Raw genomic sequence first — 17,376 nt, forward strand, 5'->3', positions numbered from 1 at the left:
CACTGCACAACGGCCGGCCGCAAGAGTCTCTACGGGAATAACTACAGCAGTGCGGACCCCCCCCCCCCCCAACACACTTAACGGTATCCCCCCCTGCACAAACTTCCGCCAAGAAGAGTACCCCCCCCTCCCCCCACTCCCCCGTTTCCACAGTTCCTGTAAAGTAGCAGTGTAGTTGGAGAAGCTTCCAGCAGGGTGGAAGGGCTTCTAGAACTCGCCAGCAGCTCCTCGAGCAAGGCAAAGGTGACCCCAGCACCCAGAGAGACAGCCATGCTGTCTCGGGCGCTCCTGTGCCGAGCCCCTCGCCTCTGGAACATAGGTTGTCTATAGTACTGAGGTGAGAGGCAGCTGTGCTGTGTTGGGAGCTCCCAGGGCAGTGTAGGATTAGGTGTCAAGCAATAGCGGCAACTGACTGTACATAAACCCTGCCGCCGTTAAGGCGCTATACTGTGCGTTCAGCATTTCTGAAGGGGATACGGCGTTTCTTTCTCCGCCAGATAGCTCAGTGGGTAGGGCGACTGTTGCTTCATTGCCGATTTGCACTCCAAAAAGAAGGCTCTGTGGGCCAATGCGCCTACTGCAGACTGTGTGTATGTAACTTGCAGGTCGCAGGTTGGAAATCCCAGCGTGCCAACTCACCTTTAGGAGGTTCAGAAAACGGGTGCCATGGAATTTAAACACAAAAATGACATTTCTTGAAGCGGAGAGGGGGCGGTTTGAGAAGTGACCAGGGGCACAGTTGCCAGCGATGTTATCAGTTCCCAGACTTGGCAATGAGCGCGTGAAGGCAACGTTTGACACTCGCGACCCCCATTCGCCACTTACCAGCTGGGGCCCGAGGGGCGGGGTCTTGCTACCTGTACAATCCTTTACACAGCCGGTGGACTGGTGTAGGCTCCGAGTCGCACTTATATTCCCACTACTCCGAGTCCCACTATTGACCCAAACCCGTCGCCGGGGGTGAAGGGTAGGAACGGGCCCACGTTACCCTCCCTCCCCAACTCCCTGTGCCAGCGGCTAGCAGGGCGGGTGTAAACATCATGAGAACCTACACACGGCTCCCACGAGTCGAATGTAGAGACTGCTCGCTTAGCCGTCTCTTACACACCCAGCAAGCAGTCCGAAGGCAGCGAACAGCACAGCAGCACCGCCGGGACTATTCCTGCCCCGGGTACCATCGAAACTGCAGTAGTCGACGTCTGTGATACACACGGACACTGCTGCTGACCGCCCCCCCCCCCCCCAGCCGCCTACGTGCTCCCAGGGCCCCCGCCGCCCCCTAACGTGAAGTCCCCCTAGTCGCGGTGGCCATTGACAGCTCAATCATATTTAAAGGTATGAAAAAGAAAAAGGCGTCTCCGAATGCTCTGGGCGCTTTACCAACAAGCTGCAGAACACCATGGCACTACACAGCCCGTGCTGCTGCAACAGCGCTATATGAACAGCGCGTAGAAGCAGAGCTGGGGCCCAACAAGCACTACCACTGCACTATTTACAAACCGACATCGGTTTCGTCAAAGCACCCGTTTGCGGAGGACAGAATAACCATCCTGGGGGGTGGGCAACCACAAGTCAGCCCTACGTACAGACTTACAGCGGTCTAGGGCGAGTTGCTGTCCAGTCACCTGGGTATTAACCACATGCCAGGTGGCACGACTTTGCTTGTACCCACATGCATTTAAAGATTTTTGTTGTACACGTCAGGCCACAGAAAGGCTGTTTAGGAGAACAAAACTATGGGGGGGGGGGGCACGGAGGGTGGAATACCAGACGGGTATTAACTGTGACCCAAGATGAACTGTACCCTCTCCCCCACCCCCCAAAGGGTACGCATGACCCGTGCAGTGACCAGGCACCTTCTTATCCCGTGGCGTCACCCCGTCTCTCAGGTGGCAAAGTGAGCAGGTGATCAATATTGGGGGGTCCTTCATTTCAACCGGACTCTACCTCCCAGTACCCCCTCCCCCATCACACCGCAAGAAACAGCCAGCAGCCGTGGTAAAGGAGCGACCCCCAGCTTCACGGTTCCGTACCCTGCTACTGCCAGATCCAGCTCCCTGCACAGGGCCTACTTGTACAGGCCCTGGAGAGTGCCTTTTACTTTCCACCGGTACCCCTGCCCCGTGTTAGCTACCCATGTTGCCCCCTTCAGAGAATAATCTTGCCACATCAAATCCTCCTGTCACCACCCCCCCCCCCCCTCTGATCACCCACTGGCAGCCCAAGAGGAACCCATGCACTCAACAAACCTCCAACTATGTCCAACAGAAAAGTACCCTCTCTCACGGCCACCCCCAGTCCCTTCTTTCAGCGCCCCTGCCCCAGATTTCACCAATCCTGCTCCCTGCTCCAGATTTCACCAACCTTTCCCTTGGCTAAGGCCACTGGCGGCCATAATGGGAAAGACTGCACAGACACTCACCCATGGCATGCCACTACAGCTTTCCTACCCCCAGAAATGGCCGCAGTAACCCCGCCACCCCAGAGTGCAAAGTGTCCCCTGTGCTTGACCCGCAACCCGGCTATCATTCTCGCCCTCCCCTAAAACTCCTGCACAAGCCTCACGTGGAGTGGGACCCTCCCCCTGCACCCCTTTTTTGATAAAGGCAATATCCAGGATCAGCCCCCTCTTGCCTTAGACTGAGGTAGGCCAACTAGACTGTCCCCTTCCCCCCCTTAGCCTTCAGATAGTCGACCCACCCACCCCACACACAGGGGTTTGCCCTCCTGCACAATCTAGACTTACGGTTTACTCTCCCCACCCTAAGCTTGGTGGCAGCAGGGCCTGCTCAGGATTGAGCCGCTTCCCTTTAATAGCTTGGCCTCATAGCCAACCCTTACATGGGGGGCGGAGGGGGTAAACCCCCACCGAAAGTTCAGATCACTCATTCTTGAGCTAGCGGACCCGACTATTGTGGAGCCCCTCCATCCAATAAACGACAGTTCGGACTCTGCTTGCTCTGGAGTTAGTACCCGCCCCCCCCTCCATAAGCCTGCACCACAGTTTGAACCCCCCACTATTGAAAATGTGCCTCCCTGCTTATAGATGAGGGCTCAGGTTGAGGGCATTCTGCTCTGAGGTGAGGTGCCAATGTTCAGTGGGAGGGCCCTGTGCTCTGTGGTGAGGCGCTCGGGTTGAGGGCACCCTGATTTGGGGGTGGGCTGCAGGCTTGAAGAGATGGAGTGGGTGCCCCGTCCAGCTCCTGACCCCAAATGGAGATGTCCCCGCCCCCCCTCAGCCCTTACCGAGGTTAAGTTACACCTCACCCACCCGTTATTAATCAGGTCTTAAGCCGCATCATACATCAGCCCCCCCCCAGTATTAGCACCTCATACCCCCCCACCCAACTTGAGAAGTAACCCCATTCCTCACCCTCCTTGATCCTACAGGTAGCATCCTTGTCATACTTTGCTCCCTTATCCTTCAGGTAGCAGCCGCCCCCCTCATACTTTGCCCTCGAACCCCATCATAGCACACCTTCCTTTAGTACATTCGGGAAGGAACCCTCATACCCACTCACCATCATGGCACAGGCACTCATCCTCGAGGTAGCGCCTGCCCTCCACTGTGCCCTTACCTCGCCTCCACTCATCCTCGAGGTAGCGCCTGCACTCCCTACTGTGCCCTTACCTCGCCTCCACTCATCCTCGAGGTAGCGCCTGCCCTCCCTACTGTGCCCTTACCTCGCCTCCACTCATCCTCGAGGTAGCGCCTGCCCTCCACTGTGCCCTTACCTCGCCTCTACTCATCCTCGAGGTAGCGCCTGCCCTCCATACTGTGCCCTTACCTCGCCTCTACTCATCCTCGAGGTAGCGCCTGCCCTGCATACTGTGCCCTTACCTCGCCTCCACTCATCCTCGAGGTAGCGCCTGCCCTCCATACTGTGCCCTTACCTCGCCTCCACTCATCCTCGAGGTAGCGCCTGCCCTCCCTACTGTGCCCTTACCTCGCCTCCACTCATCCTCGAGGTAGCGCCTGCCCTCCACTGTGCCCTTACCTCGCCTCTACTCATCCTCGAGGTAGCGCCTGCCCTCCATACTGTGCCCTTACCTCGCCTCCACTCATCCTCGAGGTAGCGCCTGCACTCCCTACTGTGCCCTTACCTCGCCTCCACTCATCCTCGAGGTAGCGCCTGCACTCCCTACTGTGCCCTTACCTCGCCTCCACTCATCCTCGAGGTAGCGCCTGCACTCCCTACTGTGCCCTTACCTCGCCTCCACTCATTCCCGAGGTAGCGCCTGCCCTCCATACTGTGCCCTTACCTCGCCTCATTCCTGAGGTAGCAAACTCTCCACACTTCGCCTCTTTACCCTGAGGTTCCAGCCCCTCACTCTTTGCCACCTTACCCTCGTAACTCCCCACATATCCCTCCTCGCAGCATGGTATCCCTCCTCCACACTGCCCGCCTTTCCTTTCTCCTGAGGTAGCTGCCACTCCATACTGCCCCTTACCCTCGAGGTAGCTTTCCCCCCACACCTCGCCTTCAGTTACCCTCACGGTAGAACCCCTCCCTACCTAGTTGTCTTGCCCTAAAGGCATTCCCTTAGCATCGAGGGAGCCCCACTCAATATTATGCCCCCTTCCTCCCTCTTACCCCGGGGCAGCAGGAGCGCGCCACACTCGGGCCCCCTTACCCTTGAGGTAGTAGGCCGCGCAGCCGTCCTCCCGCAGCCGGTGCAGCAGCAGGCCCAGCACGGAGCCCTGCGTGCCCCCCTCGGGGCAGTGCTCCGAGGCCTGGTCGTAGAGCAGCACGGTGTGCGCCCGGCAGCGCTGCGCCAGGCGCTCCTGGTCCTCGGAGCCGGGCAGCAGGGCGCGCAAGGGGAGCCGGCCCCGGCGCAACCTGCGCAGCAGCAGGCCGGGCAGGGCCAAGTGCACGGCCGCCTCGATGTGCGCCGCCTCGTAGAGTTCGTGGGGGCGGCAGTCCAGCAGCAGCAGCGAGGCCCCCCCGCCCGACACCAGCTCCTCCGACAGCCACTCGGGGGTCTTGGCCGGGGCGTGGGCCGCCATGACCGGGGGCGGCGGGCGGCCGGCCCACAGGTGGGTCTTCATGGGCACCCCCCGAGAGGGGATCCGAGGGGGGGCCGACTGAGGCACGGTCTCCTGGCGGCGACCACCCTGGAGGGGTGGAGGTCAGGCGCAACTGAACAGAGGTGGGGAGCAGGGGTAAGTTCAGGCACTGGGCCCTACAAATGTCACCATGGGTGGGGGTGCAGAGACCTCAGGCACCGACATACCCCGCGGGGGAACGTTAAAATGTGCAGTATACAGCAATGCAAGGGTGTGTTCAGCAAATCCACAGCGCCTCCTCTGAAATAACCACACAAGGCGCTGCGGGGCACCTTCTGGCGGCAGCGGTCCGAACTCCGAAAGCTTGGTCCAAGGCGCAGATCGCAGGGCTCCAGCTCCGAAGTCACAGCCCCATGATCCGAGGGGGCGGATCCCACCTCCGAAATCACGATGCAAACTCCTGCTGCGCCAACTCCACAGGGACCTCTGGGAAGCGCAATCCGGTCCGCGGACTCGCGCAGGGACCCCTCGACGAACTCCCGGAGCAGAGTCCGAATTCAAGGTCCGAGTTCAGATTTCAGGCGGGACGGAAGCCCCGTGAAGCGGATCGCTGGCGGGGGTGCGTGGTGCTGGGTCCGGGGAGTCCTCTCCAGGGGGTGTTCTGTGCACACTGTCCTTGTATCTACCCAGGGGTTGGGGGTGCTGCCCTGTGCTCCGGAGCCTCCGCTGGCTGCTCCTCCAGCTTCTGTCTGCTGAGGCTTGGATACAGTCTCAATTAAAGGCAGAGCCCAAGCCTCGTCCGGAGGGGGCGGCGCCCGACTTAAAGGAGCCCGGCAGCGTGCGCAGAACAACGCAGCCTCCTTCGAATTCACGGTGAGGACTAGGGCACCATAACAAGGGAGGGTGGGGCGCCCCATGCACTCGACCCCGCAGCTCTCGCCCCAGCACTTTACAGGGTGCCCTGCCCTTCCAGCCCCCCACAGCTCTCGCCCCTACTCATTCAAGAATGCAGCTTCCCCTCCTTCCCCCCATGCCTAATTTCTTGACCGGATCGCACACCCCTCAGCGCCCAGCCCAGCACTTTACCTCCTCAGAGCAGGATGTTGCTGGAGCCCCCCACCCAGAACAGAGTACCCTCAGCCTAGAACATCACCCCTGAAACCCAGTCAGTGCCCAGCATCTTTCCATCTCTGCAAGCCCTAAACCCACCCTCACCCCAAAGCAGGATGACACAAATCCCCCAGCCTCCTCACGTCACCCCAAAGCAGGATGACACAAATCCCCCAGCCTCCTCACGTCACCCCAGAGCAGGATACCCTCAGCCTAGCACAGCAGCCACGAGCAGGCTGACACCCCCTCCTCCCTCCGGACTGTCACCACAGAGCAGGGCAGCGCACCCCCCTCCAGCCCTCAGTAAGAGCCTGGCATTTCATCCCAGGGTAGAAGCACCCCTCCCCCCTCTACCCTTCAGTGACAGCCTTGCTACCCCAACCCCCCGGGAGGCCAGGACATCCCGCCCAAGCTTGGAGCAGGCTTGAACACTCGGGGCAGGCTCCAAGACTCATACCTCTGCCCGCCCAGGTCTGAGTGAGGGTCGCACCTCCCCTCCACGCCTCCGTGCGAGGCCAGCATCTCACCCTAACTCGGAATCGGATCACACAACCCCCGCAGCCATAGACCGAGCTTTCAGATACAATCTCACCCAACAGCTGTGCGGAGCCAAGAGAACCAAGCTTCGTTTCGGAGTGAAGACCACCCAAGGACGCTGGCCACTGCTAGCGTCTCTGAAGCGGCAGCTGAAAGGCGGCAGGGCCTGTTACCACTAGTCCGGATCGTTGTGCACCTTAACCACCTACCCGAGTACTGACACACCTTTTAACATATTAGGCAGACGTCACGGGACGGTCGCTGCAGCCAGGGTCGTACGCTTTTGCACCAATACACGATGCAGAGTTTTGATTTACGGTGATACGTGATGTGTAAATAGCAAGTTTGTTCTGAAAATAATTGTAGATTGTCAGCCTTCTTTTCGTTCTTCTTTTTCCTTTAAGGTTTTTGTAATGATGCTGCGTGTGAAAAGTCGAATCCATTGACTAAGCCACATTAAATACTAAATAAAAAATAAACGTGCAAGAAAATGCTCACGCAAAGTATAGAGGGGAGCCCCGCCCCTTTGTCCACCCCTGCCGCCACTGAACTATAAAGGACGGGGGGAGTTGCATCGTTCGGAAAAGCGCAGTTTCTCCACCTTTTTCCTCAGGGTGGGGGGTCACCCACACACTGGTGACCAACATCCAACTCACAAACACGAGTCAAGGTTGTAAGGAGTGGATGCCTACAGCCTATAAATCCCGCCCTATATCAGTAGGGGCGTGTGCATGACATTTTGACTTGCAGGACTCACCTAAAGCGTGCATTCATCAAGTCAGATAAGAACCAGAGGGTTGCTCCGCGATAAGGGCCATGTAGGACAACATGCGTGTGCTCATGACCTTACTGCCAACGATATACCAGGTCAAGGTATTTGCAATCACTGCCCATACAAACGGACGAAGGGATTGCGACAATGAATGATACCCAGTGTTGCCAAGTCCAAAATCCACCAATAGCGAGCGGCCTGTCCTAATGATAATGTGTTATTTATACAGTGCTTACGCCCATCTATACATACAATATCACCCAACCAGAGTTGGTACTCATTTATTGACCACAGAAGTGTGACAGTCAGAGTTGGCCTTGCCGGGATTCGAACCTGCGACCCACAGATCACAACAGCAAGTGCTCAATCCACTGAGCTATCTTACTGGCTTATCTTAAACTGTTTTTTGTTTCTACACAAATAGAAGTTGATGTAAAAAACAGCACATGAACGCCACATACTTTAAAAAGTGGAATGCTGACATAACCTCCAATCTCAAACCCCATAAGGTCATGGGATGCATGTACCCCAGGGCAGATATACTGTAAGAGGATGCCAGTGGTAACAGTGAGTCGGCAGTGTGCAACGGAGACTTGTGTGTGCTGCACTTGGACCACTCCAACTCGAAGATGAAACAAGTATAGCTCTACACAAAAGCAGGCTAAATGACAACACCTCCTCAGAGCGTGTACAAGAAGGTCTGCCTTTTGCACTCTATGTAGGTCACACCAACCAAGTAGCACTGCAGTGGCGGCTTTTTGTGGCGGTGCCAGTGGCCTGCACTCATCCACACCAAGTTTGGGTTCTCTGCAGACACGTTGAGCCCTACGGTGGAGCAGACAGCCAGTGGCGCTCCACCTTGGCCTGGAGAGCTGTGAAGAAGCAGATGCCTTGGTGTAAGGTGCTGTGTGCCTGCATGATCCCGCAGGCCGCTGTAGGCACAGGCAGGGCAACTGTAAAGCAACTTCCAGCCTATGCCCCTTAGCAGCCACTTCTAGACTTGCTCACCACACACACAACTAAGCGTAAACACGAGCTGCTACGCTGTGTGCATGTCACCATGTATGCACCATGTGGGGGACACGCGCACATGTCTCAGGGAGGGACTCCTTGGTGGCTCAGAGAGGAGCATATGTCATTTTCGACACACAAAGGGAATCAAGTGGTGGCCTGAATCTTCAGACAAGAAACCCAAGGAATAAACCCAAATGACACAATTGCTCTAAGTGCGTCCCCTACTGCGTGCTGCGGCAGGCACGGGAGCTGCAGGCGCGTGCTCAGCCGGGCCGCAGCGCGCGCTCGGCTCAGCCCGCGACGCCAGTGCGCACGCGCGCGGGCCATGAATGGCGCCGTCCGCGAGCCCCATTGACAGACGTTTGCTCCATTCACAGGCCGCGCGGCCTCTGCGAGAAGGCCCTCCCGCTGACGGCGCTTGTTGTGACACGTGACCCCGCGCGCCGAGCGGGGACCGCGGCCCATTCACTGTGCGGAGAGGGAGGGCGGGGCCTGGGGGTGCATCCCGCCAATGGGCGTCCTCGGGTCCTGAGTGACGCCTGCTGCTCCAGGGGAAGCGCGGGAAGCGCGCAGAGGGGGAGGGGGGGGAAGGCGAGGACTGGGAGAGCGCCCCCCTGCCCTGGTGGGGGCTCGAGGACAAGCTCCCCCGGAGGGACTGAGAATGAGAATGCAGACATTGGCTGTATTACTGCACTTGGGAGTCGGGGAGAGGAGAACTCCCAGTACCCGCCTCCCTGAACTGGCCAGCAAGTGGTGCACTGGAGGCCATGCATAGGCGGGCCCCAGGGTCACTTCCCCCCTCTTTCCAACCCAAGCACAGCTGCATAGCTCTCAACTCACACGCTTTTGGCGGGTGTCACCCGCCTTGTAAACAGCTCTCTCACCCGCCAAGACTCTTGCACGCCCATTCATTCCAATGGGCGTCTCACCCGCCAAAAACAAAATCGGGGGGATTCACCCGCCTTTGCCACTCAAATGGTTGACAGCTATGCAGCTGCAGTGCACCCACTAAAAACGTGCATATTTGGGAGCATTGCATATCTACGCCCACCACCCAAAAGGGCAAATTATGAAGCCCACTGAAAAGGAATGTATCCCTTCCCTTGTGTAGTGCCCTTTTAACATGGGCCATGACCGGGTCATGGTCCAAGTTAATAAAAGGGGGCTCTTCAGACACGTGGACAAAACAGCTGAAGACTCCAGAAGAGGAATGACTGAGTCTGTGTCTCATTTCATGTAGACTGCAGGCCTACACGTGGAGGCACAGGCCTGCATACCCTGATGCCATGGGACCCTCGTGCCTGGACAATGGCAGAGGTCTGCATGGTCAGGGGCATGGCCAGCTGTGCGCCCACCCCCATTGGTGCTGGTTTCGTGTAGTACCATGGGGCCTGCCGCATGTCCAGGACAGGCCCCACCCCCCACAGGCACTGTGCCTGTAGAATGCTCATGATCGTCACAATCAGGGGGGCCCGCAGGATGTCCATAGCGGGCCCCCTACAACACACCCCCTCAAAGCAATAGAAATGTCATATCAGGGCCCTTGATAACATATGAAAACCATTTTACTTAACTCTCCAAAGCAGACTACTGTATCAAAGAACCAAAAGCACATTACCTTGACATGAGTTTTAAAAATACTTTAAATTGTATTAACACAGTTTCCAGCAAGTTTCACATATTGAAGGCGAGGGAATTGTACAGAGCACTATAATAACACACAGCTGACCTCTGGGGTCTTGCCTTCTGTTTGACCATTGGTGTTAGGTCTATCTTGTACTCTTTAGCACTGAGTTACCGCAGTGTGGGGGGAGGTTATCACAGAATAACGTGCACACAAGCGTTAGCTGCAGCCGCAGAGCATTCAAAGAAGAAGTGGTGCGCTGGGTGCCTTTTACATGAGTGCAATGTAGTGAAGTTCTGCCCGGCATGTTGTTTTTTGTTTTTAACTTAGCGGTTTTGTTAATTTTTTATTAAAATTGTGGGACAGTGCCCCGGGCGAACCTACTGCGTAGGATACGTGAGACCCAATCCTGGGCACTATATGGGACATCTGGAGACTGGGTAAAGGAATGTGTGGTATGACAACGTGGCCCTCGCCCTAAGGACATCTGTGGGTGCTGGGAGTTAGGGATGAATTGACTTTATGCTGCTGTGTAAACACCCTGAACTAAACTTTGCCAGAGAAGCACAGCCTTCAGCTGTACTCCTCTGGGCTTTTGCTCACTTTTTATGGGGAAACTGACATGCCCTTAAGACAGTCAGTACTGGGAGACTTTGTTTCCCTTAGTACTTTTCCAATGTTGCAACATTTCTGCAACATGTAACAAGTGTGCAATGTAACTTACCTTACAGCACACTTGGGTCTATAATCATTTCCCAAGGCCCTAGATACTCCCGCTGGACTTTTATGAACTTTGCAGATGTGTCATGGACAGGACTGGTGGCAGCTATCGTTTTCTTATATTTTTAACCATTTCTTGCCATGTTAACCGCGCATACCGCGTTTGGCACGAATAGGTGGCCTGGCTACAAAATGGCCATGCCACGAGGTTCTTTGTCCTGTCCTTTGGCCGTCTTGCTCCTTCACCTTCCCCAGGTCGAGTCGACCCGGGTCAGTCCTTATTTGGTCATGCACTTTCCCGCGAAACCCAATGCTTTCACAGACTTCTGCATGTCTTGGGTGTGTGCCTCCAGGATGTGGGCTGGGATGTCCGTTCCCAATACACATCCTGGGTGCCAGATAATCTGCAGTGTCCTGAATGCCTGGGACCACTGGGGTCCGTGATTGGTCCACGTATGGAGTGAGTGTATGTGAGCAGATCTCCCATTGTGTCCTCTCCGTTTTGGCGCGAAGGGAAATTTGGATAAGAGGAGGCTGAAAACACCACTACCATGTCGATCTCCTGAGTTCACACAAACAAAGGATAAGGAGCCAAGTATCCTGCAACAAGAAGCCAAGTCGAGAAACCGCTGGTGACCCGCTGGAGGGTTTGGCACCCTGAGCCCGCTGTCGTCCTGTGGGACCCATCTGCATCTGATCGTCTTAGAAGGTCTGTGAAGACGCTTCGACCCATTGGAATAGTGGGATCAACTATTCTCGGCACCTTCAACAAACCCTAAAAGTAAGCCTCTTCAGAAGTGTCCCTGGGCCAGCCAGTGGGCTGACCAGCTTACACAGGACGTTTGCTCTGTTACCGCCGCTGTTTCGAGGAGGCCCTCGAAACTTGGTATACTGCTAGCTCTGTGTCCACGGCACCCTCACACCAAATTTTGTACAGTGGACGTTCCCAGGTCTGAAGTGAGACGAATGCGCCCGGACTGGAGTAAACGCGGTTACCGTGTTGCCCTGCTGTGGCAACGACCTGTACAAGTTTGCTGTATTTGTGACCCCCTTGACCCTGAAGCCTGCTGCAGAGGAATTGGGCTGATTCCTCCACCCGTAGCAGAGAAATCACCACTGTCCCGTTTGGGAATCCTCACTGCATCTCGGGAACTACACGGTGTCAAGCCGTCCTGATTGTCACATTCAAACCTGCAAGCGAAGTGGACTGTACTTGCAAAGTTTGGGTCTGCCTGCTTCGGGGACCGGTGAGTAGTCCTTACCCCAACTGGTGGCCCCTAGTGCAGGAGCCCACTTTTATGCACAAAGTGGCCCTTGAGGGCCCCTTGCCTTTCCACAGCTATTGCGGAATAGCGACTCCATCCCGCACTTTCAACTGCCTCTGCCCTCAAGTGGAGGTGCTGCTTGAATAGTGGGAACTTGTTCTTCATCGCCTTATCCACCTTCCTGAGCTGCTAGAGACCCTTGAAGAGACCCTATTTTGTCCATTGGCACACGTGTGTGTATGTACTGAGCATAAGGCTCCTTTCTCCGTAGGGCTTGGACTGCCTCTTAGTTAGGTGTAATTTTGATGTTGAACTGGGTCTAAAGATTACTTGCACTGCCTGTTTTCCTCCCCATCTATGTGGTCTACATATTTCGTGCTTTTAACCCCTTAAACCCCATTGGTCTTGTATATATATTGTATTGATTGTGATGTGTTGGTTTAATCTAGTGTTACTATGATTCTTTGCTATGGTCTATGTTACAAAGGCCTTGTAATAAATGTGTCTATGTTTTTAATATAATACCTGTCTGCAGTAATTTGTAAGTGTCCTTGCTTTGTGTGCTCATTGAGGTCTTTCAGTCAGCCTCACCTCTCTTGAGACTTAGTCTTGACCGCCTGCCATAGCTACCCTGATTGGTCTGGCTTGTCTAGAGGTTACCCTGTTCCAAGAAACTAGGTTGGCCTTCTGAACCTCTGCCCCTCCAGGTCAGAGTTCATAAATCCTTCTTAAGACCCCTCTAGATTCCAGGCATGGTACGAGGCAGGTGGATGGGCTGAGGAGGAAGTGGGAAAGTGACATGGGGGTGGAGCTGGATCCTCAAACATGGCTCAAATGTGCAGAGGGGCCTTCAAAACATCTGTCTCCTGCCACTATAAGCTACATACAGTAAAACTATTACACAGATGTCAGTATGACCCGGTGAAGCTGTCCTGGATGTGTCAGGATGTGAGCCCAATGTGCTGGGATGAATGTGGTTTGAGAGCTGACTATTGGCATATGGGGTGGGGATGCTCCGAGGTCCAGGCCTATTGAGATGAAGTTCTGAGCTGAATCAGAGATCTGGAAGGGGTTCATAGAGTGAAGAATCACATGCTGGTCCTGTTTGGGTTGGTGGAACGAGAAGGGGAATACATTTGGGTGCCACGGTTTGTACACAGGCTTCTCCTGGTGGGAAGGGTGTGCTTGGCGACACTTTGGAAGGGAGTTCAGCTCCCAGGAAAGAGGGAGTGGGTCAATGTATACCGAAATATTTATGTGATGGAACGGATAAGAGCGGCAATTCATGGGGACCGCGGGTCAATGGAAGCAGATTATTCTGACTTTAGCTCGTTACATATACAATGAGGTGATGGATGTTTTTTTGTTTTATTGATTTAGCTGAAATTCATCAACATTTCAATAGTTTATACACTTTCATAGAGATTTCAGGAATACAATTCACTGATATTTCCGATTAGAAATTATATAGAAGAAATACAATGAACATATATTTTGGTTCATACAATAAACATTAAACAATCAACATTCATTTTAGGATACAAATGAATCTCAACCATTTGGTTCATTATATAATCCAAAGCTCCTGGAGGAACGGATGTGTGTACACAACCAACAGCTGCCGAGAACCAAGTACATTCAACGTCACCCTCCCATTCTGTGGACATTATAGATGGTGATGGATGTATACAAGGAGAAAGGTGATTGGAGGGGGAGGAAGGCCCCAGGTGAGGCTAATGAGAGGACTCAGACCTGTAATGGAACTGGACTAGGAGGATCTGCATAAAGACAACCAGGAAGTGTATCAAATGTGACTCAATGTTGAACGCTGGTGGGATCGGGAAAAAGGAGGTGGTTGGGGGAAGGTTATGTTGTAAGCATGAGGAGGTATTATGTGATGCAAGAGATTTACGATATGGCTGTGTAGCCTTTTTTATTTTTTTGTTGTTATGTTTATATAAATATAATGCATATGGCAGCATAGGGCGCAATTAGATACAAAACCCCTGGTGGTACTTGAGAGCAGATGACAGCAGTATGTCTAAATACATTACATCTGGCAGCATAGGATGCAACAAGATACAAGATGCAATGAGGTGTCGCCGCAATATGGGCAATAGTACTCTGGGGTGCATGGGGCATGTACCGGTTATACACATAGGTGGTTGGACTAGTACATAAGCACAGGAGTTTATCAATGGTTAAAACATGCAGAACATAGATCCCAGGGTACATGTTGAATATTATTGAAATCGGGTGATCTGCGTGGAAGCGTGCAATAACTCGGATTGGTGACCACTTGAGGGTGATTTTACCTCATCCGGCAGGCTATGAAATGAGAAGATGGGGTATCACTGTAAGGGTCGTGATAGCACTGGAAGGCAACATTCACTGAAGGTTAAATATGGAGTAGTGGCTGTAGCTCATATACGAGCTCTACCAAGCTAGGGTGGCGCGACACAAGTAAAGATAGTGGCATTTGTGGGAATACAATTTGTACAATGTGGTAGGAAGTGATATCAAGCGTTTGGGTGCGGCATTTGGTACGTTTACCGCAAGAAACAGTCTGGGAGGTGGTTGTCTTTCCTGATCCTCGTTAGAATTGCGCTTTGTGGGTAGAACATCGGGGAAGAGTGTCCGCGGGAGACTGTCAGAAATATAATGATCAGAGGATGGCTCGTAGGTCTAACTTGGGCTGCTGCACAGCGTTATGTGCACTACGGCCGTATCGACCCGGAGAGGCACAGACAGGCGAGAGCCTTTTGTATCGGGCCTTCTGTAGTCGAGGCCAGCTAACGCCTTCCGGTGAAGCTGGAACAAACAAGTAAGGCTCTGTAGCCTATCAGGATCTGCAGCTCTGCGGAGGGCGTTGCTATGCAATGGCTAAACAAAAATGAGCGGCGGCTATCTTCTGTGCAGCGCACGTGTTTGTGCACAGCTGTAGAAGCGAAAAGGCAGCTGATTGTCGATCGCTGCTGCGGGTGATTAATTAGTTAAACTAATAAATGAACACATCATTTGTTTAAAATGAGATAGAAGGATACATACAAATAATTTGAAAAACAGAATCTTCCCAAATAAACCACAATGAAAGAGCCAGATTGATAGTAAACACCCAAAAGTGAAATAAGTATAACAAATAAAGTTGCCCGCCATCTATAGACTTATGTTAAAAATTGAATGGTTTATAATTAATAAATGATAAAGTAACGCAGAACTAGGCACTGAATATAAACTGTGTATGTAAATTCATGACCACAATAAGTTTCTTATAAATGTAACCATAGAAGGAATCCTTCTAAACAAAATTTGCGATCAGCAAATTAAAAACAAAACAAAGGGAGACAAAATGAGATGAACCAATATGGGAAATGGAATCACAATAAACAATAACTGAATGTGAAATTTGGAAACAAATATCAATTTGGAAATTTGACAAAATAAAGAGATTGAGAGAAAAATTGAAGAATATTTGACTGTTCTTTTGAAGTATTATTTCCCTATCAAACTGGTTTCTGGGGCGTTGGGTGAGGACCCGTTGGGAGCAATTAAAGTTGTCATTAGATGGTCTACCTAATTTAGATAGGACTGGGAACTCTGAAGGAGAGTAGTACAAATTGTTCTCCTCTTCAGTAAGATTATTCCAACAATTCATTAAAATATGGTTTACCTTCTCATAGTTAATGTTACGTTTAACAACCAAGTTCTTCGGTATAACTAGGCCTTGCAAATTGGCCCCACACCACGATAAAGTGACAATTCTGATTCAATTATATCATGCATCTTCAATCAACAGTGTGTGCTGCGAGGGAGGACATGATGAACTCTTTCTCTACACTGTCACTGAACATATACCAACCTCTTCACTACCTATGTATTACCTGCTCTACTGTACTAATTAACTTGCTGTAACAGTGCCACGATGCCTCCGGGCCGTTGGGCGCTTTATAAATTCAAATAAAATAAAAATAAAATGAACTGTCTAAGGTTAGCAACCTGTCTGGGAGATTGGGGCCCGGTGTGAGAATGCGAGATTGGAGTACGTTTGTTATTTGTGCCCACGGCAGCATTTCGATCTCACCCTGCACATTAAAATATAATTGGGTTGTTGTGGACAACTGCAACATCCAAGTCCGTATGAGGAATAACTGAGCAAAGGAGCATAATTTTTTTAATAGTGTCAGCACATTGTAGGGCCAGCCAATCAAAACTTGTCCCAATGACGTTTATGAAGTGACGTCTCATTTAGAGGGAAGAACCATGGGCGGATCTAGAGATTAGGGACGGACTAATGAACATTTATAATGAATAGAATAATATAGGTAGTTGCTTCCTAATATCCAATCAGCAAACTCTAGTATTGTTGTTTAGAAATATGACATTTGTATTGTGTTTGGTTAATAACCCCTGATGTAATGCACGTCTTTTGAGAATGTCTTGTACCTTCTGCCGGCCAATTTACTTTATGAATAAAGTAAATATCGCTGATTGTGCATGCACTTTGGTCTTACTCCATTATTTATGGATATGTGAGTGAGAGCGTGAACTCACTCGGAGGCCCCAGAGAGATTTCCAGAGTCCTCAGAGGGTCGAAGGCTCCTAGCCGCACCTATTGGACGGTGGTGTTGGCCTGTCAAGACCAGCATCTGTGTGCACAACCAAGGAGAATGGCATGTGACGAGTTCTGCGAGAGTCCTGCCAGATTACACAGTCGGATAATGGGCCAAGGGGAGTGCTGGCAGTTGTGGGAGGTTCGATATTGGAGGACTGCGGAAATCCAGGAATGTGAGGAGATTCGTGCATGAAGAATAACAGAATCGTATATATGTTGTATTTGCTGTTTGTCTAAATGTTGAGATAAGAAGGAGAAGAGAAAAGATGATATCTTTGGTGAACTAGGGAGCAATATCTCAGTGATCTAAGGAGGCCACATGTCTGTAGAGTAGAGGTTTTATAACGGGATATTGAAGAAGAGGATACACCTCGTATAACGAGGGAAGACAGCATTGCATAGTTTAGAATGTGTATGTAAAGAGGACACTCCCCTGCATGGATTCCAGGATGCTGGCCTCTGAAGCAGCAGCCTAATCCTGCAGCTCCTGGGCCCTCTCCTTGATGATATATTATTGAAGATAATGAACACAAAGAAAAAAAATTGAAGAGGCAGAGATCCCATTCCCTGAGAAGCCTAAGCAGATTTTGGAGATGAGTGATACCCCCAACGCTCAGGACATTTAGACTCTTCTGCTACAGGTCGCAAAGATGTTGGTGATGTCAAGGACTCTATGGCTGAACTCAAATTAAAGATGTCTCAGCTGGACAACAG

General features: G+C 52.4%; 1 protein-coding gene across 1 annotated transcript in view; it reads right to left on the reverse strand.

Moving 5' to 3' along the window:
* DUSP7 (dual specificity phosphatase 7) overlaps nt 1-5,924 on the reverse strand; it is a 48,235-nt gene extending 42,311 nt beyond the window's left edge. Inside the window, exon 1 of the mRNA XM_069643194.1 lies at nt 4,636-5,924. Coding sequence (XP_069499295.1) covers nt 4,636-5,050 — 415 coding nt within the window. The 5' untranslated portion in view covers nt 5,051-5,924. The remainder of the gene's footprint in view (nt 1-4,635) is intronic.
* Between the last annotated feature and the right edge of the window lie 11,452 nt (nt 5,925-17,376).

The sequence above is a fragment of the Ambystoma mexicanum genome, chromosome 2p, assembly GCF_040938575.1.
Source record: "Ambystoma mexicanum isolate Mex_15411 chromosome 2p, UKY_AmexF1_1, whole genome shotgun sequence".
Lineage (NCBI taxonomy): Eukaryota > Metazoa > Chordata > Amphibia > Caudata > Ambystomatidae > Ambystoma > Ambystoma mexicanum.